The 21,016-nt window shown below is 43.5% G+C and overlaps 4 protein-coding genes across 4 annotated transcripts in view; 2 read left to right on the top strand and 2 right to left on the bottom strand.

Annotated features, from left to right (window-relative positions):
• The first annotated feature begins 347 nt into the window (after positions 1-347).
• On the top strand, positions 348-3,911 carry yipf6 (Yip1 domain family, member 6). The gene is made up of 2 exons (XM_079175149.1): positions 348-865; positions 1,627-3,911. Exons 1-2 carry the CDS (start codon positions 515-517, stop codon positions 1,972-1,974), a joined length of 699 nt encoding a protein of 232 aa, XP_079031275.1. The 5' UTR covers positions 348-514; the 3' UTR covers positions 1,975-3,911.
• Positions 3,912-4,623: 712 nt separating this feature from the next.
• Positions 4,624-7,210, top strand: LOC306707249 (uncharacterized protein; the record flags this gene model as incomplete). Its single annotated transcript, XM_079174642.1, has 4 exons — positions 4,624-5,544; positions 5,669-5,872; positions 5,962-6,172; positions 6,958-7,210. Exons 1-4 carry the CDS (start codon positions 4,839-4,841, stop codon positions 7,208-7,210), a joined length of 1,374 nt encoding a protein of 457 aa, XP_079030768.1. The 5' UTR covers positions 4,624-4,838.
• A 1,337-nt stretch (positions 7,211-8,547) lies between these two features.
• LOC306707191 (uncharacterized protein) lies at positions 8,548-18,295 on the bottom strand. The gene is made up of 19 exons (XM_079174538.1): positions 18,097-18,295; positions 17,255-17,378; positions 16,594-16,730; positions 16,340-16,509; positions 15,873-16,068; positions 15,216-15,475; positions 15,063-15,148; positions 14,916-14,977; positions 14,531-14,769; positions 14,129-14,318; positions 13,952-13,990; positions 13,708-13,828; positions 13,067-13,208; positions 12,455-12,607; positions 12,118-12,232; positions 11,037-11,650; positions 10,378-10,477; positions 9,865-9,934; positions 8,548-9,594 (listed from the first exon to the last, which is right to left on the bottom strand). Exons 2-19 carry the CDS (start codon positions 17,376-17,378, stop codon positions 9,263-9,265), a joined length of 3,150 nt encoding a protein of 1,049 aa, XP_079030664.1. The 5' UTR covers positions 18,097-18,295; the 3' UTR covers positions 8,548-9,262.
• An 899-nt stretch (positions 18,296-19,194) lies between these two features.
• The window catches only part of dtd2 (D-aminoacyl-tRNA deacylase 2), a 2,034-nt gene continuing 212 nt past the window's right edge, over positions 19,195-21,016 (bottom strand). The window contains exons 2-3 of the mRNA XM_079175076.1: positions 20,111-20,180; positions 19,195-19,967 (exon numbers count right to left, since the gene is read on the bottom strand). Coding sequence (XP_079031202.1) covers positions 19,654-19,967; positions 20,111-20,180 — 384 coding nt within the window. The 3' untranslated portion in view covers positions 19,195-19,653. The remainder of the gene's footprint in view (positions 19,968-20,110; positions 20,181-21,016) is intronic.

Below are 21,016 nucleotides of genomic sequence, written 5' to 3'. Positions count from 1 at the left end.
CTGAATCTGTCATAAAGTAAAAACTAGAATATGATTTTCCTCTGAGTTGCAGTGGAGCAGAAGTAAAAAGTACCAGAAAATGGAAATACTTAAGTAAGGTACAAATACCTCTAACTTGTACTTAAGTACAGAACTTAAATTATTTAATTAAATTATTTTATACAAGTACGGTATTCTTTTATCATACACGCACACGTTGTTCAAGTTTGTAATAATGTATTTTACTTTTATTGGTGCGACTGATAAAACAATTCTTTTTCAGATTCCCATAAAGCTGATTCTGACTATGTACCTGAACGCACCAGCCGGATATGCGTGACTCACGTCCGGCGGAAGTAAACAAGCCTCAGCTGACGTGGAGCTGCGGACTGTCACCTACCAGCTAGAGAAACTGGATCAACTGGAACTGAGTCGACTAGTTTCTAGAGGAACATTTGTCGCTGTATATTGTTTTTGTATTTCTTTAATCTTTACCTCCCTTCGTTGAGAGACTACCGACAAACTCCAGAGCAAAATGGCGGCTGCAGCGGATGAGGCCAGCAGACCGTTCGCCGGGCTGTCGGACGTCTCCATCTCGGAGGACATCCCGGTGGAGGGAGACATCTCCGTGCCCGTCGGCCCTTCCACCAGGCGGCGGAACGACGAAGAGTTCTCCACGCTGGACGAGCCCGTGCGGGAGACCATCCTGCGGGACCTGCGTGCGGTGGGTAAGAAGTTCATCCACGTGCTGTACCCGAAGAGGAGCACCGCTCTGCTGCGGGACTGGGACCTGTGGGGCCCGCTGCTGCTCTGCGTGACGCTGGCGCTGCTGCTGCAGGGCGGAGCGGCCGACAGCGACTACCAGGGAGGACCGCAGTTCGCTGAGGTATTTATTATAATAATAATAACTTTACTTATATAGCACCGTCAAAATATATATACTTTATTAATCCCGTAAGGGGACATTTGTTCGCTACAGCAGCATTATGATACAGGTAAGCAATCAAAGTAACAGAGTAAAACATATTATTTATCAGTGGTGGAAAGTAACTAAGTGTATTTACTCAAGTACTTTACTTGAGTATTGTATGCTACTATTGTACTTCTACTCCACTAACTTACATCTCAGAGTAACGAGTCTTATCAACACATAATGGAGCTGACAGGCTAAGAAGCTAATTAGAACTACTTTATGTTTTATATATTGTTGACCTCCTGGGTAAAATAAATAAAGTAGATATTTGTCCCTGAAGCCTCACATTCTCTGTCAGTCTTTGTGATTTAATTAATTGCATATTTCATCAGGAAGTAACACCAGTTATATAATTTAAGGTGTTTCCTGCTCAGGGCTACAGCTCATGACTATTATGAATCTGTCTTTAAAATATCAGAATATAGAGAAAAATAAAACAGTTGCTAAAGTCTAAGATAACATCTTCATGTTGTTTTTGTTCGACCAACAGCCCAAAGTCCGAAGGTTTTCTATTTATTGTTGCGTAAGATAAAGAAAAGAAGAAACCCCTTCGAGAGTTGAGAAGCACGACCTGAAGACTGTTTGTTCTTAAATAACAAACAATTAATTAATTATCTAAATCTCTCCTCCGAATCCTCACTTACATGTTGAAATACATTTTTTTCTTCGTGCAGGTCTTCGTCATCGTCTGGTTCGGCTCCATCATCATCACCCTCAACTCCAAGCTGCTGGGCGGCACCATCTCCTTCTTCCAGAGCCTGTGTGTGTTGGGCTACTGCATCATGCCTCTGACGGCGGCCATGGCCGTGTGCCGGATCGTCCTGGTCGCCGGCTCGGGGACGGTCAGCTTCGCCGTGCGGCTGGTGGTGGTGACGGCCTCCTTCGGCTGGTCCACCTTCGCCTCCACGGCCTTCCTCGCCGACAGCCAGCCGGCCAACCGCAAGGCGCTGGTGGTGTACCCGGTGTTCCTCTTCTACTTCGTGATCGGCTGGATGGTCCTGACGTTCTCGCCGTCACAGTAGAAGTGAAACGAAAAAAGGAAGTGTTTGTTCAACGGACAAAAGATGAGGGAAGGAACTCAAACAAACACCAAGACGAATGACTACTGAAGTGACTGTGAGTGTTTGTGGGCCTCTGATGAAGCTTTTAGACTCATCGAACTCAAAAAAATCATTATTTTCGGGCAAAGCAGTGGCTCCTACTCGGATCCAGAGGAGTCCGGTGGACGCTGTGCTGCAGATGGAGAGTTAAGAGGCTGAAGAATATGTTCACATTTACGAGCTTTGTAAAGCTGAAGTCCAGAGGCTTGTATATAGAAATGCTCTATGAATGTTTGAACTAACAGGGCTTCACATATTGTTTTCCTCCTGGTCTCTCTGGGCATGTTGGAAACCTCGTCGTGTCTTCATGACACTCTTTAATAAAACATCCTCCGCTTTCATTCTCACACTACGTTCCTCATTTTTAGTCATTTAGCAGATCTCGACCGTCGAGCTGTTAGCGAGCATCTCTGGCCGAATCTAGTTCTACTTCTTGTCCTGTTCCAGATTCTTTCTTTTAGTATTTTGGGGCGTACTTTTGTTTTTTAGTAGACGGATGACTGGTGTTGACATGCAACAACGTTTTAGTTATCGAGCAGGGAATATTTAGGTTCGTGGCTCGGTTCCTTGAAGCCCTCGGGCCTCCAGAGCTCTCTACAGCCAGCCAGTTAGCTTAGCATAAAGACTGTAAACAGGGGGAAACAGCTAGCCTGGCTCTGTTCACACGTACCAACACCTCTGAATCTCTAAATGATGACCACCTTACATTGTTTGAAAACTGGTGTTGAAACAGAATTTCTTCTTTCTATTTTATGGGAGCAATCTTCTCAGCAGACTCTCGGCGAGAACGGGAATAAATGTACTTCCAAAAATGTCACAAACTCTTTCTTCAAGGACTGGATAAAGTCTGAAGCTGACACTTTCACTGTGTGTGTGTGTGTGTGTGTGTGTGTGTGTGTGTGTGTGTGTGTGTGTGTGTGTGTGTAGTTCTGGTTAAACTTCACTGTGTGTCTGCACAGGCCGACGTGTTTTTGATGTTTGTCGGTGGGTAAAGTCTTTTGCACACGTGGGCAGAAGGTCAAATGTTTGATGCAGAGACAATAATTTGGATTTAAGAGGTGAAAACAAAAGGTAGTAACTGAGCCTGATTATCAGGTTATTTCCTCTGACGCAGGCATGCCGCTCGCTGCGTTACGTTTATTTTATGACGCGTTTCATCAGTCGGCCTCTTGTCTGTGCTGGTCCTCTGGTGTCATTACATTGAGGGAGATATGAAAATAAACTCAAGTCTCTTGGCTGCAGAAAACTAACAAACCAGCGTTGAAGAAGTCAGATTTTCCTGTTGGAGGAGAAGATTTAGGAGAGAGTTATGAGATGCATTTTATAACACTAGATGGTTTGTGCGTCTTTTTCTGGAAGATAAACGTCTCAACAGGTTTTAGTCCCTCAGAATTAAAGAGCGAAAGCTTCTCAACGGAACCAAGATTTTACACCGAGGTTAAAGAATCCTACAGGAAGAAATGATTTCTGTAAGAACAAGAAAAAGTAAAACGACGTTTGTTGGTTTGGATGGAGGATGACTCGATCGTCATGATCTTTACCTTCGTGTTAAACCCACAGCTGAGCGGTTAAATTCTACTTTCATGCAGATGTTAATGCTTCCTGCAGGGTTAAACGGCATTCTGGGAAATGTAGGAAGTCACTAACAGCTGTATGGAAGCGGAAGCAGCAGGTTCAAGAAAAAAGAAAATTGTAAAACTTCATTATAGAGCGATGAGACAATGGTTTTGTTTGTGATGTAAATTCTTCTACTTTCCTCATGACCTGTTCTTTATGTTCTCTAATCACTGGGCTTTCTTTGTTGATTTACTTTAAATATTGTGTATTAAGAAATGAGAGATTAAATATATTTCATCAGCTGTGATTGTATGCACATATTTTACTATCAGTCTGTTTTAACATCTTAATCATTTCCATACGTTTGATGTTCTCAGGCCACAAAAACATTAAATACAATTATTAACATCCCATTTCTGTTAATGCAAGCGTTGGTTCTTCACTCGATTGTTCTGTAGAATAAAACCTTTAAGATGTAAAAATATATGAAATATAAAATACAATAAAGACTGAATATTATCAAAAATGCTAAATCAACCCAACATTCAACTATGGAGTATTTATTTCCCATTGAATTAATGTATTACTAAATTAAATTACATGTCATTAAATTAGATTTATTATTACATTAACTTATTGCATAAAATCTTCACAATTTTTATTAAATGAAATGTCCAACTAAACTAATTACATTAAATTATTACATTTTCTATCAAACTAACTTTTTAAATGAAAGCGAAATGTATATTTGAATTTTCTATAATTTATTATAGAAGACTAGAAGACTTACAGTGATATCAATCAATCGATCTTAATATTATACACATATATATATAATATATAATATAATATTTAAAATATATAGATACTTTCTTGAGCTTTTTATGTATTTTCTTGATACAGTATCCATCACAAATGGTTCATACTTTCTAAATAAAGGGAAACATTTTTATTTTTTTACATTTGACGTTTTTGAATAACAATCGACGTCATCACATAGCGACGGCTTCTGAACGGGCGCATTGTAAACAGCCAGCGATTGCAGCTCTAATATCCGTTTTAGCGATAAATAAACGAGTTGTTTACATTTAAATCACACTTAACGGAAGTTTTTCAGCAGCTTGCGGTCTTAATCTCGGACTTATCACAGAAACATCCATCCATGGTCTCAACGCGGAGTTGTTATTGTACCCGCTTTCCGCTCACTTGAAGCGGCCTCGTAAGAAGCGATGGAGGGGCTGCCTCAGCTTCCACCCGAAGTTTGGGTCTACGTGTTCAGCTACCTGTGCACGGAGGAGAAGCACACGGTCCGCGCGTGCTCCAGGCACCTGAAGAGGCTGGTGGACCACCCGGCCCTGTGGAGGGACTACACGGTGGTGCTGTCCGACCTGCGCCGCTACACCTACGGCTTCTGGGACACCCTGAACTACCGCAGGCTTACACGCGTGGCGGTGCGACACCTGCGGCGCAAAGAGTGGCGGCGGCTCGTCAAGTTCCTGCCGTCGCTCACCGCCGTGGTGTTCGTGGACGGAGGTCGGATCTACAAGGAGAAATACCTGGACAACCTGTCCCGGTTCCCGGACTTAAAGGACCTCGGTGTGCGCAACGCCACCTGGGACGAGCCGATGCTCGGGCGGAGCTTGACCGCGCAGCTGCACGAGCGGCTCACTCACCTGAGCGCGTGCAACGTGCGGCTGCCGTGCACGGTGGACTTCATCGACGCCGTGTCGCAGCTGGTCAACCTGCGGTACCTGCTGTTCCACCAGCAGGGGGAGGGCTACGGGCTGGACACCGTGAGGCCGGTGCCCTGCAGCGTCTTCCACAAGCTGCTGCTGAGCCTGAAGAAGCTCAAGCACCTGTCCTGGGGCATGAGGGGGGAGCCGCCGGAGCCGCTGCCCGACGACTACCTCAGTCCACCGGACCCGGAGCATCCAGGTGAGCCGGTAACCTGATCACCTGATCACCTGGTGCCTCTATACCTGCAGTGGTGCCCCTTTGTTGCTGCATATGTTGTCCATTTACTACACAAACCCTCCTCTTCTTCCTCTTCCTCCTGTAGGAGCGGCCCGGTACGGTGGCCCGGCGCTGACCAGCCTGGAGCTGGTTGATTACCCAGAAACCATCCTGCCCCAGAACGCTCTGAGGAGCCTGACCTCGCTGAGGTCGCTGACGGTCCGCTACAGGTACATCAGAGAGGGCATCGAGTGCCGCCTCACGTCCTGGCTGAGTCCGCTCCAGCAGCTGGAGACCCTCACCATCATCGGTGAGTCTCAAAGCTCCTCCTTTGCTCCTGCAGACGTTGTGTTTGTTTCTTATTCAAACATTTATATCATTTGTGCTTTGTCATCTCAGGCGGTAACTCTCTCGCCGTCTACACGACCACCATCCCGTCCAGCGTGACCAGGCTGACGCTGCGAGTGGCCATAACCCTGAAGGACATGGACTCCATCGCACCGAAGGTCCCGGCGCTGGAGCACCTGGACATCGAGCAGAACCGCTCCAGCGGCAGCCTCTGCAGACGGATCCCCATGCTGTTCCCTCAGCTCCGGACGCTCAGGATACGGTGAGCCAGACGGGAAACCAGCTCAGGTTCTTAGACCGGAACCACGTTCAGGTTCTTAGACCGGAACCACTCCAACCAGTCACGTCAGAATAATTCAAAATACAAAACTGGAATCACTTTACGCTTTAAATTTAAGCTTCAAAGCACAAAGTCTTCCAGTGCTGCTTCCTTCAAACCAATCCTGTCTAGACTGGACTACTGTAACTCCCTCCTCCCTCACATCAACCTGAAGTCACTCTCTCACCTCCAGCTAGTTCACCACAGACGACATCACATCCTGGCTTCTCTCCACCGTTTGTTTTAGAATCGATTGTAAGATTCTACTGATCACGTTTAGAGCACAAATATAAAGAAGACGTGTTGACCCTTCAGATCCTGAGGAGGAGGATCAAAACTAAAGGTGACCTGAGGAGATGAGGCTTTTAAATCACTTCTTAAAACCCATTTTGAAAGACTGGCTTTTATGTGATGTCGTTGCTTTTTTTTTTTAAATGTATTTTTATTTTTAAATGTATTTTTATTTAAATTTTTTATTATTTTAATTTATATTTTTAATTATTTTAATTTATATTTAATTTATAATTTATATTTTTATAAATTTTTATAAATTTTTATAAATTTTCGTTTTAATTCAAATATTTAGTTTGTTCTTTTTTTTGTTGGACCTCACTGTTGGGCTTTCTGTTCTTTAGTTATTGCTTTTTCTGTCACAAAGGTGCTATATAAATAAAGTTATTATTAAGGTTATTATAAGACGTCTGAACCCCCCCCCCTCTCTTTCTCAGGTTTTTCCGCAGAGAGCCGGAGAAGGACCTGCTGAGCCTCCACCGGCTCCGTCACCTGGTGCAGCTGGAGCTGCTGGTGGAGCGCTCCTTCATCCTGAGGGACTACCTCAACGGGCACCCCTGGCCCAGCCCCTGCGTCCAGGAGCTCATCAACCAGCTCAGAGAGCTGTCGGAGAACCGGATCACCGTCATCACCAGGATGCGCCAGAGGTTCCCGCTGCGAGAGTGCGACTGTGTGTGGGAGGGCGACTGACGAGGGGGGGGGAGACGGAAGAAGGAGGTAGAAATAAAAGGTACCAAGAGAAACATTAGTGAGGCGTACTGAAGGTCATGGATCATATTCACGCTTACAGATCCTTTAAATTAACAGCCCACACATTTATAGTTAATGGATGAAAACAGCATTTTGGTTGTCTGAGTTTATTTTATAACATGAGTAGCTGAGAGAGACTTTTTGTCACACAGTTAGTTTCTGAATAAATGGAGCGTTTTGTTCTTTTTGCTTTGTTTTTTTTAATCTCTTGTTCATGAATGTGACGTCGGTTACGGTCTGACTGTAGTTCCAAACACAGCAGACATCAGCAGCAGCTCCAGAGGTTCAGTTGATTCTTTTTATGATTCAGTTATTATTTAGTTAAAGGCCTGAAGGTGAGACGGTGACGCTGAAGTAAAGAAAATGAAAACGTGTAAAAACATTTGTTTACAAACACGATGATTTTCAATTAAAAGAGAACATTTTATCATTTCATTTGGTTTTTCTTTTTCTTCTTGACTCCTTGTTGCGTTTAAATATTTTTGTCCACCGAGTTTATTTCCATGTCTGTGTTTTGGTAAATTAGATCAAATAATCTGCTTATAAAAGATGATTCTCTTCATGAAGAGGTTTCATTAACTATTTACAGAACGTGCATCAAAGCTTCACGAAGGCTTTGATGAAGTTAAACATAAAAGCTGATCAGACCTTTTCAGAAATTTGAACAATGAACTAAAACAAAAGTAGTGAGATGCTACCAGGGCAGCAGTATAAAGTACTTATTTATTTTATTTAACCTTCATTTAGTCCCGCTGAGATTTAAAAACATCTTTCCTGAGGTTCACATGAAAGCACAAATATCTTTTTATTAAAAAGTTAAATGCAACATTATTTCATGAAAGAGATAAGTTAAAGGTCTAACGGCCCTGAAATATGAGTAAACATGAACTTTCTCCCAAATTATCAAGTGTGTAAAATCTGGAACGTTCTAAATTCTACACTGAAATACAAACTGAAGTACGTTTGAAGTGAGATTTTGAGTCTGAAACATTCAGATGTTTTTAAGTCTTTATTATCTTGAGGAGGTTTCTCTTTACGTTGAGATACTAGCTCATTATTATTTAAATAGTTTTATAATTAAATTGTCAGAGATTAGGTTTGGAAAACGTGAATCCAGTATTCTTTAACATGAGTTAATAAAACTAATGTTTTCAATAACTCAAAGAATGAAACACACATTGTTTTTACAAGAAATATGTATTTAATATTCTCTCATCTATACAGAATAAACTGACAGTATGAGGACACTAACACACCAGAGTTACCGTTCCTTTAACACAGACTTGAGTTCAGCCTCGGAGCGTTTCTGTCCGTATCTTTAGAGACGTTGATGATAACGTGCACGCTGTCACCTCATCAGACTGAGAAACAAAATCTGTTTCTGGGTTTTCAGCTGCAGTTTTACAGACTTCTCAATAAAGGCTTTGAGCTTCTTTAGAAAGAATAATATCGTATGTGATGATGAAGATGAGACAAAGAAACCAGCAGAAGTACTACGGGCGACAGGACGTGTGTTGAAGAACTCTGAACCTGCGTTTGGTTCAAAGGAACCAGGGAATAAATAAAGTTACTAAAGGTGTAAAAAACAGAAAAGGCAGCAGGATCAAAAGCACCGCTTCACTCAGAAAACAAGAAGTACCGAAGTGTCTTCTTTATTTATAGTAAAAAACAAGTTTCAGCAGATTGTTGACAGATCTTCTAGAGTTTTCAGCCGTTTCTTTTCTCCACCTGCACGTCTCACTTTCATTCATTCATTCCATTAAACTCAAACATCAACAATCACACAAAAGTAAATACAAAGAACAACATTCAGCTCTAATGTGCTTCAACACGAACGCACCAAAGAGGACTGAGTTTAGTTGCTGGAACTTTTTTTTGTCCAAAAAGCTTCCCGTTTATTAACTGAAATGTAGACGTCTCTGCAGAGAGAACACAGCGACAAAAGGACTCGACAAGGACTCGTAGAAGTGGAATAATCCAGCAGGTCGTTCCTCAGAACTCCAGCAGGAGCGTCAGCGGCTCTTCACAGCTCAGCGCCATCTCCTGCCTCTGTCCGTAGACGCCCTGCTCCACCACCGCGCCCGCCTTCGTGCACTTCGCCGAGCCGGACATGAACTCCCTGCAGGCGGCCACCAGGCTGGAGAAGAGCTGGGCGCCCCGCCACAGCTCACAGCCTCCCCTGTGCTGCACCCTCCTCCTCCTGGGCACCGGCTCGCCGAGCAGGGAGTCCTGGGGGATAAATAAAACGCTCCCCGGGAGGTCGAGGACGCACACCGAGTGGCCCGAGTCCTTTCGGAAAAGTTTGGTGGTCATCAGACTGTTGGCTGTTGTGGAGATCACAGGAAGTTATATATATATATATATATATATACATATATACACACACAGTGTATATTTAAAGTCTAGTCCATGTTTAGACTGCAAAGATGTTTATCATTTGAATTTATTGGATGATAGCCCCTTGAAATGTAGCAGATGTAGAATCAAATACACAGAGATAAAAACATCTTTACCAGATGAAATAAACGCTGCACATCCTGAGTGAGGAGGAGCATTAACCAGATTATTATTATTATTAATAAAACACATCTCACCCATCTCGTAAGCGACGTCCTCGGTGGCTCCGTGGAGGAAACACACGTACACAACCATCCCCTCCTGGATCTGAAGGACACACAACGTTTACTGGAGAGACATCGGAGCTACAAGTGTTTTCTACTCCAAACATCTTAAAGTTTAGACGTTAACAATACAACAAAAGGCATCAAGGCCAGTGATGTCATCATTCACGAGAGACAACATGTATTACTGGCTTCTTTATGTGACGTTGTTTTTGTGTGAAAACCGACACGATCTCTGTTCATGTTTAACTAAACATCATGTTTTGTTTTATGTCTGAATCACAGACGATCTTTTAAAACAAACTATTATTCACATATTAGCATGTTCTGTGACATTTACCAAAAGGACAGTTGAGGTCGTCTGGAATGTGATCCTCATCTTTAAGAGGATCACCGAGATTCATCCTCTGAGGATCATGAATGTGTGAAGCACATTCCATGGAAGTCCATCAGGACAAAACAAACAGAAGGAACCTTCAGACCCACCTCGGCCCACTGAGCGTCGGCCCCGTCCAGCGCCGGTCTAATCTTCACCTTCGCCTGACTGCACTGCTGGATGACGGTCCGGGCCTGAAGCCTCCTGGGCCTCAAAAACAGAGCAGAGCTGCTCATACACAAGTATTCAGCCGTCAATACATACACAGGAATACTACAACTACTACTACTAATACCATGAAGACACATCAATTCACTAAATAGTTCAGTATTTGTCATAAACTGTATAAAAAGTGGATGTTTTGAAGCATTTTAGCCGTCGCCATCTTGTTTTTATTGCATCCAGTGAACAGGAAGTGACCATATCTGGACTGAGGAGGAGTGACGTAGAGACGTCGTATACGTCTCTGGTAGAGACCTGTCAATCACTGTGTAGCCCCGCCCCTAAAGCATCCCCTGCTTTATGGTCTGTTTGACTCTAAATGGACCATCATTCACTAAATGAACATCATGCTGTATTGAAGAAGACTTGAAACTAGAGATTGAGACCATAAACTCATGTTTACAATGTTTACTGAGGTAATAAATCAAGAGAGAAGTAGAGTCATTTTCTCATAGACTTCTATACAACCAGAGGAGTCGCCCCCTGGTGGACATTAGAGAGAATGCAGCTTTAACACAGGAGGTTGCCGCCTGGTATTTGTACGTACCCGTCTACCTCAGGAAGAGGATCAGCTGGCTGTACCGGGGCAGAGCCAGCGATGGTGAAGACGGGCCAGGGTTTGGTGCTCGGGGCCACCACAGGCTCCAGGCCTCCGCCGGAGCTCCTCTTAGCCGAAGACGCTGCCTCCGGGTCTCTGATTCTCTTCACCGGGCGCTGGACGCCGCCGCGGCCCCGTGTTCGGTTCTGGGTCGTCGGCCCTCTGCTTTGACTTGCCGGCTGACTTTGCTCGCTCGGGGCTTGTGCCGGGAGCTCAGGTGGAGGATGTGACGACTCGGAGAGAGGTTTGGTTTTGTCCTGGACTTTGACAAAGTGATGAGTTCTGGCGCTGCCCCGAGGGCCACTCGTCGCCCTCTGGTCCTGAAGCCGTGTCTGGACCTCCTGAACCCGGACGCTGCTTTGGCTCTCGGTGACTTCACACTGTGGAGGCATCCCACCCTTGATGGACAAGAGTCTGGCCACAAAGGAGGAGTTAGAAGTCCCTCGCTGGAGGATTATGGGAGTTCTGGGCTGGAAGTTGATGGGAGTTCTTAGATGGAGGAGGATGGGGATCCTGGCCTGTGGACTGATGGGAGTCACAGGCTGGGGGGGCAAAGGGTTCTCCTGGGAATCAGAAAGTTTGTTTAGAGTGTTTGTCTTTTTCAAAACAGTGTGTGAAGGGAACAGGATCTGAGATGTAGCATTTCAGCAACGTTTTATCATGAATTTCAACAGAGAAATAGTCAATCAATGTATTTAAATTCAGTAATTATCTCTCTGTATTGTAGTTTTTTATTGTTCGTGACCAAACTACACATGCAGCATGTGATCTAGTGTCTCACTGGGTTCATCCCAATATCCATCCTATATACAGTATATACTCATTATTTAAAGTTACTGTGCGGAATAAGGAAATGGGGACGAACACGCACAACCCCCGACATTATTACCTGTCGCTGCTGCTTCACATTCAAAACACACGACTGGTGAAACACGCGGCGGCTTTAATTGTGAAAAAGCAACAGGAAACGCGACACATCGACTGCGATCGTTTACAGTTAGTGTGAACCGTGTCGTCCTGCTCGACCTACCACTCTGTCCCCTGAAGTCGTCTCTGGCTGCCGCTCTTCATCATCAACTTCACCACCACCACCATCATCATCATCCTCCTCGTCATCCTCGCTGTAATCGTCGGCGTCCTTGCCGCTGTCAGGACGCACACAGAGAAACAGGGACAGGAAGAACACAACGATATTCAAACTGTATGAACTGTTCTCTAAAGCTGCCGCTGACACTGTTATACTGAAGTCGTTGCAGGCATTAATACTCCTAAGTACTTCAACTACTACTACTACTTCTACTACTGCTACTTGTTCCCGCTCGAGGACTGAAGCTGAAGTGTTTCTGCAGGAACAGGAAGCCACTCACCTGTCTACGTCATCGGGTATCTGTGGTGATGTCAGCGCCTCCAGAGGAGACTCTCTGGGCTCTGATTGGTTGATTGGCTTCTTCCTCCTGCTGCACTGTGAGCAGCTGTTGATCCACTGCAGCACATCTGTCCTCATGGTTTTCCAGAAGTACCTGATATCATGATGTCATGTTGTAGAAATTAAAACAACAGCAGAATATTCAACATTTTGCACCTCCAGTCAAACTTTGACATTTTGTTTTGTTTTCAAAATATCTTAAAAAGGCTCCGAAGCTTCCTTTGTATAAGATCTGTGGCACTCAGTTGTTTATGCAAAAACAAATAACTTCCAGATGTGATCAAACTTTATCAATACTCCACAGAATCTAAATTTGGCTGCAAGAAAGTCCAAACTGGTGGAGTTAGTATTTTTTGAATATTAAAGATTCTTCGTTTGGGTAAATATATATATTTGTATTCATTTGATTACTGTACAACATTCAGCAACTGTTATTATTAATAAATGTTGCATATTTAATGTAAGGTTTCTAGGATGTTCAGGACAAATTTCCACTCAATCTATTGAAAAATAACAACCAGTGAGGCTAAACATACACAAACGTCCCGCTCACCTTTCGTTGAGCAGTCTGAGACACTTGTTGACGTCGAGGTGGTTCAGCTCGTTGTGGTAATCCGTCATGGCGGCTTCCACTCGCTGCCTGCTCCTCAGAACCAAACGCACCCGGTCGCCCCGCACGATGTGCAGCTCGTCGTCTATGAGACCAGAGAACAAGTTATAAAAGAGAAGCTTTCCTTTGCATTTCTGCTTCTTTGGTTAACATTTAAAATAGATGTTCATGTACTAAATGAACATCATGCTGTGTTGAAGAAGACTTGAAACTAGAGATTGAGACCATAAACTCATGTTTACAATGTTTACTGAGGTAATAAATCAAGAGAGAAGTAGAGTCATTTTCTCATAGACTTCTATACAACCAGAGGAGTCGCCCCCTGGTGGACACTAGAGAGAATGCAGCTTTAAGGCAAAGATACCTTCAACTCATTTGCTTTGATTGTTTAGCTGTAAATAAATGACTTTGTTATCAAGCAAACCTGTGTGACTCGTGTTTATTCCTTCTGTCAGAGTTTAAGTTCCACAACGAACTCTATAGACACCGTACAGTTCAGTTCAGCCTTACTGTGGTACAAAAGATTTCATAGAGAAACTTATTGACCTGTAATTTATTCCTAATGTGTTTAAATTCTTACAAACCTTTAATGGCAAACTGCTTGCAGAACCTCCTGAAGGTGTTCTTCTCCACGTAGCTCAGTCCGGGAGGATACGTGCGTTTGCTCAGGTAGAGCTCCACGGCATCGTACTTGGCAAAATAGGCCTGATCACACAGAAAGAGGTGCTTAAAATGCATGCAATGCAAAAAAATGTACACCTTTTTTTTTGGTTCAGATACACATAATATTTAGTTAAACCCTCAATAATCACCCCAGCTAGAACATACCTCCTCCCCTGCAGGCTGAGTCGTTCCTCTGGACGACGTCTGTGGAGGAAAGACACAACCCAAGCTTTTAAAAACAGACAGCGGAGGAGTTTGTTCGACTGCAGACTTGCACATCTACCGCTCTTCTGTCATCTCACTGATCCCGATTGTACAGAAAGTACAACTTCGAAGCCTCACCGCTGAGTCGCCGTGGACCAGGAGCGTGGGCACGGCGTCCGGGCGCACGGTGACCTTCTCCCCGCTGCGGTCGAAGCAGTCCTCGGCGAAGTGGGTCGAACACACGGACGAGCCGAGGCGAGGGTGCCAGTTGGGACGGCCGACGGCCTTCAGCCACTGAGCCAGCAGGGCGAGGTTGTCGAGAGGAAACCTGGAGGTAAAGACGGACGGATAGAAGAACACAGATGAAGTAATACAGCGACATGATTCACCACAAAAATATTAAAACAAATCCACAAAATGTCCTTCTTCTGTCTCTTTGAGGCGTCTGGTAGTTGTAGTCATGGTTTGTTTTTGACACAACATACACATGTAGAAGTACGACATCAAGCATCCTTTTAGAGTGTAGAAACGTGCTCCTACTTGTGGAAGGTGAGGCCCAGGCCTCGCTCCACCGGCCCGCAGCAGTTGGTGCAGGTGGAGACGCTGCAGCGGAGCCACTTCCTCTTGGTTCTGTTGAGGCAGGTGTGGCAGCTGGAGATCCAGCGGGCCAGGTCGCGGGTCATGCTGGCCCAGTAGAAGTGCTTGGTGATCATCCGCTGGCAGATGCCCTGGCCGTAGTGACCCTGGTTGTCGTGGACCTGCTGCAGGATCGAGGTCACCTGAGAACCGGGAAAAAAGGGGGCAGCGCGGTTAGGTGTTGATTTTTGGAGATTCAAACAGGAAAGAGGGTCATTAGTTCCTGGTGTTACGCTCCAGATTTCTTTCACTTTAAGATGCTTGTACAGAATGAATTCAGGATGCAGACCTCCTCTCTGCTGCGCGGCACTCTGAGAGGAGGAGAGACTCGCGTGTACATCAGCACTCCATCTGAAACAGCAGAGAACGGTTCCTGAAGGTGCTGCAATAAAGGATGAAACCAGCGATTGTGTGTTTCATCAGTCTCTCCTCTCACCCTTTAGGCCGAAGCGCTTGGCCATCCTTTTCAAACCGCCTCTGGCGGTCTTGCTCTGCATCGGTAAGACTCTGTGGCTCAGATAACTGCAACAGAAAAACATTTCAACACACGATCAGCTAACTCAAACACGTGGTGGTCTGGGGGATCTACCTGGCGATCTGGTTGTAAGCCTTGAAGCTGGGCTCGATGACGGTCTTCCTCCTCTTGAGCTCCATCACCACGGTCGGGACCTCCCCGGAGTCCGGATCGGGACCCGGGAGGCAGTACCGGTGCTCCTGCAGCTCCACGGGGGCTTCGGAGGGATCGAAGGCCGGCGGCTCAGAGGGGTCCGTGGTCTCTGCAGCAGCTGTGGAGAGGAGGTCCTCCAGGGCACCGGACTGGAGGAAGTCCTCGTCTGAAGGGACCGGAACCTGAAGAGCCAAGAAGGATGAAGGAGTCAACTCAACCTCTTTCTTGCTAATGACCTCATTTTTTAGAGGCCTGAAGAGTTCAAAGTTACAGTAAAGATCAAATAAAAGACAAATATGAACATGAATTTTGCCGTTTATATTTAGTTTGTTTCATTGTCACTTGTGGAGGTTTTAGATCTAAAGGTTGGGAGGCATGGATTTAAACCTTTGTGTCCTATTGTCTGCATTTTGTTTATTAATGTGAGTTCCTGTGTGGTTGGCCTTTCGTCTTCAGCATGCTGCACAGTCACACATGTATTCATCTGTGCAGCTGTGCAGACGCCATCTTTTTACTGCCTACTTATTGTGTGTGTGTGTGTGTGTGTGTGTGTGTGTGTGTGGTCCTGCATTGCGTCACCTCGTCCTCCTGCACCGTCACCGGCATGACGGTCGGTACGGCGTCCGGCGACAGAGTCGGCCGACCCTCCTCGCTCAGCGAGAAGCAGGGCGGCTCAAAGTGTCTGGAGCAGAGGCAGGAGTTGGTGCGGAGCGAGCCCTCGTCCCTCTGAGACACCGCCAGCCACCTTCTCCTTCGCTCTTTGTCCTTCGGAAACCTGCAGGACAGAGTTCTGCTGTTTTAAAGCCGAGACAAAGCTGAACAAGAAGAGAGTCTGCCTGTGGAGCACCACAAGGCTCCATCTTAGGTCCTATTGTCTTCTCATTAAATACTCTTCCTACGCTTCCTAACTGAGGGCTAACTTTGCAACTGAGCCTAATTAGAGCTAATAAACGGAAGTTGCACCCAGGTAATAGATCACACAAAACTTCACAATAAGAGAATCATTTTTAGTTTTGAACAGCTTTTGTAGCTGCGCGGCGTCCGACCTGTGGAAGCTGAGCTGAGGGTAAACGTAGCTGGAGGCGTCGCAGCCGTAGGCCAGGCAGAACTGGACGCGCGGTGCCGGCGGCTCGGGGGGAGTTCGGCTCTGACAGACGGCACAAGCTTGGATCCAGGTCTTCACCGCCTCCGTCACTCCGACCCAGTAGTACATCAGCTGGACGGGACAGAGGAACGTACGTGTGTGTGAATCCCTTTAAATCGTTTCTCTTTGGATCAACACCATCTCATCTGAACTCACCATTATCTCCTTTATCACCCGGACCCGGCCGGCGTGCTTGTTGTGGTCGTGGTACCGGACCAGGATCTCCCTCACCTCCTCGTCGCTCCTCACCACGCGGAGGAGGCGACCTCGGTAGAAGCGCAACAGACATCCATCTGCAGGACGGGAGAAATATTTAGATAGTTTTACTTTGATTTGGTACCTTATCAGATACTTCTACTCCATTACATGTATTCAGTAGCTTTAACTACTTTACATATTCGTATTATTAATACAAAATATAAATGAACTAATAAATGATGACGTTTTGTTTCACATCAGATTATGAAGTAGATGAAATCAGCTCATTAATGCATTCATAACTATAATAATCCGGTAATATCATCTATTATTCTTTCAAAAATGATCCATAATCAGAATAAGAGCTTTTATTTTTGGTACTTTAAGTACATTTTGATGCGAATACTTTTGTTCTTAAAGATGTTAAATGAAGGACTTTTACTTGTAACAGAGTTTTTTTGTAAATTACTTTTATTTGAGCAACTGACCCTGAGCTACATGGTCCCACAATGCACTGCTTTCAATATATTACGTTATATTTAGAAGGTCAGTTTAAACAGTTTGTTACTCGTCCAGTTTTTCTGATCTCCGTCTCTAAAATGTTCAGATATTTAAATACCTTTATAGATGAAGTGCTTGCTGGCAGCTCTGGTCACTTTCTTTGAGCTCTTTGATGCTTCGATGGGAAACGTTCCCGCTCGCATGAACAACTCCACACGATTCAATAAGTCAAAGGACGGCATCTGTGAGGAGAGAGAGGAGGGGGAGAGAGAGAGAGACACAGAGAGAGAGAGAGAGAGAGAGAGAGAGAGAGAGAGAGAGAGAGAGAGACAGAGACAGAGACAGAAAGAGAGAACTCTGTGACTCAAATCATCACAAAACAATCTGATCTGAAGCTTCAAAGTCTTTGTATTGATTAACAGTTTAGGAAAATAACTGAACAGTTTTGTTATTGTTTGATTTTTTTTTTAAATGCTAAACTTGTCTAAGTAGAATTAATAAGCAAAATACAACTTTTCTTTTTTTAGTTGTATACATTTAATATTGAAAACTCTGAGATATTTCTATAATTAGTTTTAATCCCTTTTCGTTCCTGTCACGTGATCAGCATGTTATTGATCACAGCACAGACTAAATGACCAGTTGGTGGTTTTTTAATTATTAAATTAGAATGCATTTCTTGCTGTTAATAAACTGAATTTTGAACATTAATTTAGTAAAAAATAAGCTGTTGTAAGACATTTATTAGTCTTGTTATCACTTTGTTTGTCACGTGATGGACGTTATTCTGATTATTGTTGACAATTTATAAGCAATTAATCGATCTAAGTGAAATAAAACCCGAACAGACACACACAGACTATCACCACGACTCTGATCCCACAACACATAACGATTAATCTCGTTTTCATTTAACAAATCTATCATTTAAATGTAAGTTTTTGAAAAACAGTGTCCCACCTCAGAACATCTTACGTCCGGTAAACACAAATCCTCGTTACACCGTCATCAACTTTCAGCCAAAACTCAACTTTTAACGCGCTTCTTTTCCACTCAATCGTTCACATAAACGAGCTACATAGTTCTTACTTCGTCTAAATGTAGAAATACATTCCGCAAAGTGTTACATTTCAGGTCAAACTAGAAGCTAAATGTTGCGTTTGGTGGTTCGCATATTTAAGCTAGCGGGAGCAACCGTGTTCTTTCCGGTATGGAACATTTCAAAATAAAAGTTTACGTTTAGCCGGAAACTTTTGAGGGAAAATATCTTAAGCTATGTTCAAATATATACATTAATTGATACAAGATTTTGAACTACTGTACAGAACATGTTTGTTGTTCATTGTGTAAGAACATTTGTAATCCTGTGACATTTTTTTCTAATAACAGTAAGTTAAAGTTATTGGTTCTATAAAGATAAATTAATCACAGAAATCATGACTTTTCTATTCAATGTTCATGTTCACAATGATTATTTTTTTCCTGTACAAACAGGGCTTTATGGAACAACATGGTTCTACTCATGAGACACATAGACCGCTCAGAACGATTGCCAAAAAATGTTTAGGTCTTTAAAAAGAAAAACCACCGTTACAAGATATGCCCTTATTTCCGTCATTCTATGTTGGCAGCAGAAACGATTAACCGGAAGTAGCATTGCTCCCACTTGCCGCTGACTTGACAGAGAAACAGGTTTGACGCAGGTTGTAAAAGCTGCTGTAACCCAAGTTTACTGAGTGCTGTTTGTTTCCGGTCCCTGAAATGCAGTTTAGCGCCCCCTGCTGGTCCGGAGGAAACTTCACATCCTGCATCACTGTGGCTCATAGAGGACAAATGAAACTACTAAAACTGTAAAAATACTCCATTACAAGTAGAAATATTAGTAGAAAAGTAGAAATATTACAATTATTTCAGTATTATCAGCTAAATGTACATAAAAAATCAAAAGTAAAAGTACTCATAATCCAAAAAAATTGACCCCCGCAAGGTTTTTACTATATTTTACCGTTAATGCTGATGCATTAATGTGTACGAAGCATTTTTTCTGTTGTAGTTGAAATGTAGTTGAAATGCAGTAAAACGTACTGAGATCAAGTGAAGTAGAAGAAGAACGTAGCATGAAATGAACGTCAAATGTCTCCCGAAGTGTTTGAGTAAATCCACTAAACTACATTCCACCACTGTTATTATTTACTGAGATAGTTGAAGCTTATATTTCTGTTTTAATATATAATTGGTGGTGTTTTTCTAAGCTGGAGTTCTTCTTCTGTGGAGTTTAAAAACATTTTGTGGGCTTATGAAAACTCCAAATCATCGAGTTTTAACGTCATTATGCACATTTGAGACTTTCATATTCTACTTACTGTCGTCTGTTGTTGTTACACAAAACAATGTGACATATTCCAATGTAATCTAGTTATTCTTTTAATCACAAATGCATGAATCAAATACCAACACATAAAGTCTGTTTGTGGCCTTGTTGGTGGATATTTAGACATGAATTAAGAGCTCGCCTCCTCAGAAGTCCATCAGATGTGTGTACGGTCCGTTGGTGTCGAGCTTCAGCACTTGTCTGTTTCCGTATGTCCCGTGTTTCACCGTCACCTCGGCCGAAGCGGCCGCCAGCTCCTCCTCGCACAGCGAGACGAAGGCGCCGTAGAGCCGCCGGCCGTCCTCTTTGCCGATGTTGTCGTGGTACTGCATGGCTCGACCTTTGACCTTCCCGCCCAGCGTGGCCTGAGGGACGATCAGCAGGCTGCCGGGGAGCTCCGACACCGAGACCGTCTTCCCCGAGTCGGACTCACACAGCCGGACGTTCAGCAGCGTGGACACTGGAGGAGAGGACGAGATATTCACACCTCAGGATGAGCGATGCACAACCTCGGTGTCAAGGTGCAAAACAACACACAGTCAGAGCCCCCCCGGCTTTATGTTATTATAATATGCAGGTCAAAGGTTAAATAGTGTCACTGACCCATCTTTTGCAGGATGTCGTCCGTGGCTCCTTTAAAGAAGCAGATATAAATCACCATTCCTCTGTCGATCTGAAACAAGAAGCAGCGTCAGAGACGTGGACCAATGAGCAGCCAGCGTTCACGGTCAAATGCTGTAAGACGTCCCTTTAATATGTCTTATTATTGTGATGCTAATCTCTCTCTCTCTCTCTCTCTCTCTCTCTCTCTCTCTGCAGCGATTTGAAACTGCTTCTATAGAGTTAGAATTTAAAATAAAAGTCTCATAAAACACGCGTCTTCTTTCAGACTAGAGGAAAAAAAACATCATTCAGGTGTTTATTTTACTATGAGTCACCATTAGATAATGCCTAATTTGCATATTTAAACATAACATTACAGAAAACTTAAAACTTAAAATAATTGTCTTAATGTCAGTAATGAACTGGTGAAGTTTCATTATGACATCTGTTAAAGTCTCCCCTTAATTGGTACAAATACTGTTTGTTAAATTGAATCTGATTGATAAAAATAGAAACTTGGGATTACATTTGATATAAACTTTATGAAATTATAGATTCACTTGGAAAACAGAGCTGTCCTTTTCCTTCAGTTTAAAGTATAAATTAACTTTTTATTTTGTGGTTTGCTCACTTTTATTCTCCTGCTTGTTTAAATAAAGTCTATCCTATAATATATACTTTATTTATTTTATTTGTCTTCTTCCTGTAAAGCACTTAGAACCTTCTATGAATACAAATGTTGCTTGATAATACTAATATTACTAATATTAATATAGTTTCCCTGCTCTCAAAATGTGCTTCATGTTTGTGTTTCCTTTGTTTTCTTTAACTTTTAACACTTTATTCAAAGTATTTCATGCCAGTGAATACTTCACTGAACATAATGTTCATGAACACAACATGAGA

Source organism: Pholis gunnellus (genome assembly GCF_910591455.1).
Source record: "Pholis gunnellus genome assembly, chromosome: 15".
Taxonomy (NCBI): Eukaryota; Metazoa; Chordata; class Actinopteri; order Perciformes; family Pholidae; genus Pholis; species Pholis gunnellus.
Note: the sequence above shows the minus strand (reverse complement) of the source record. Positions and strands in the feature narration are given on the sequence as shown.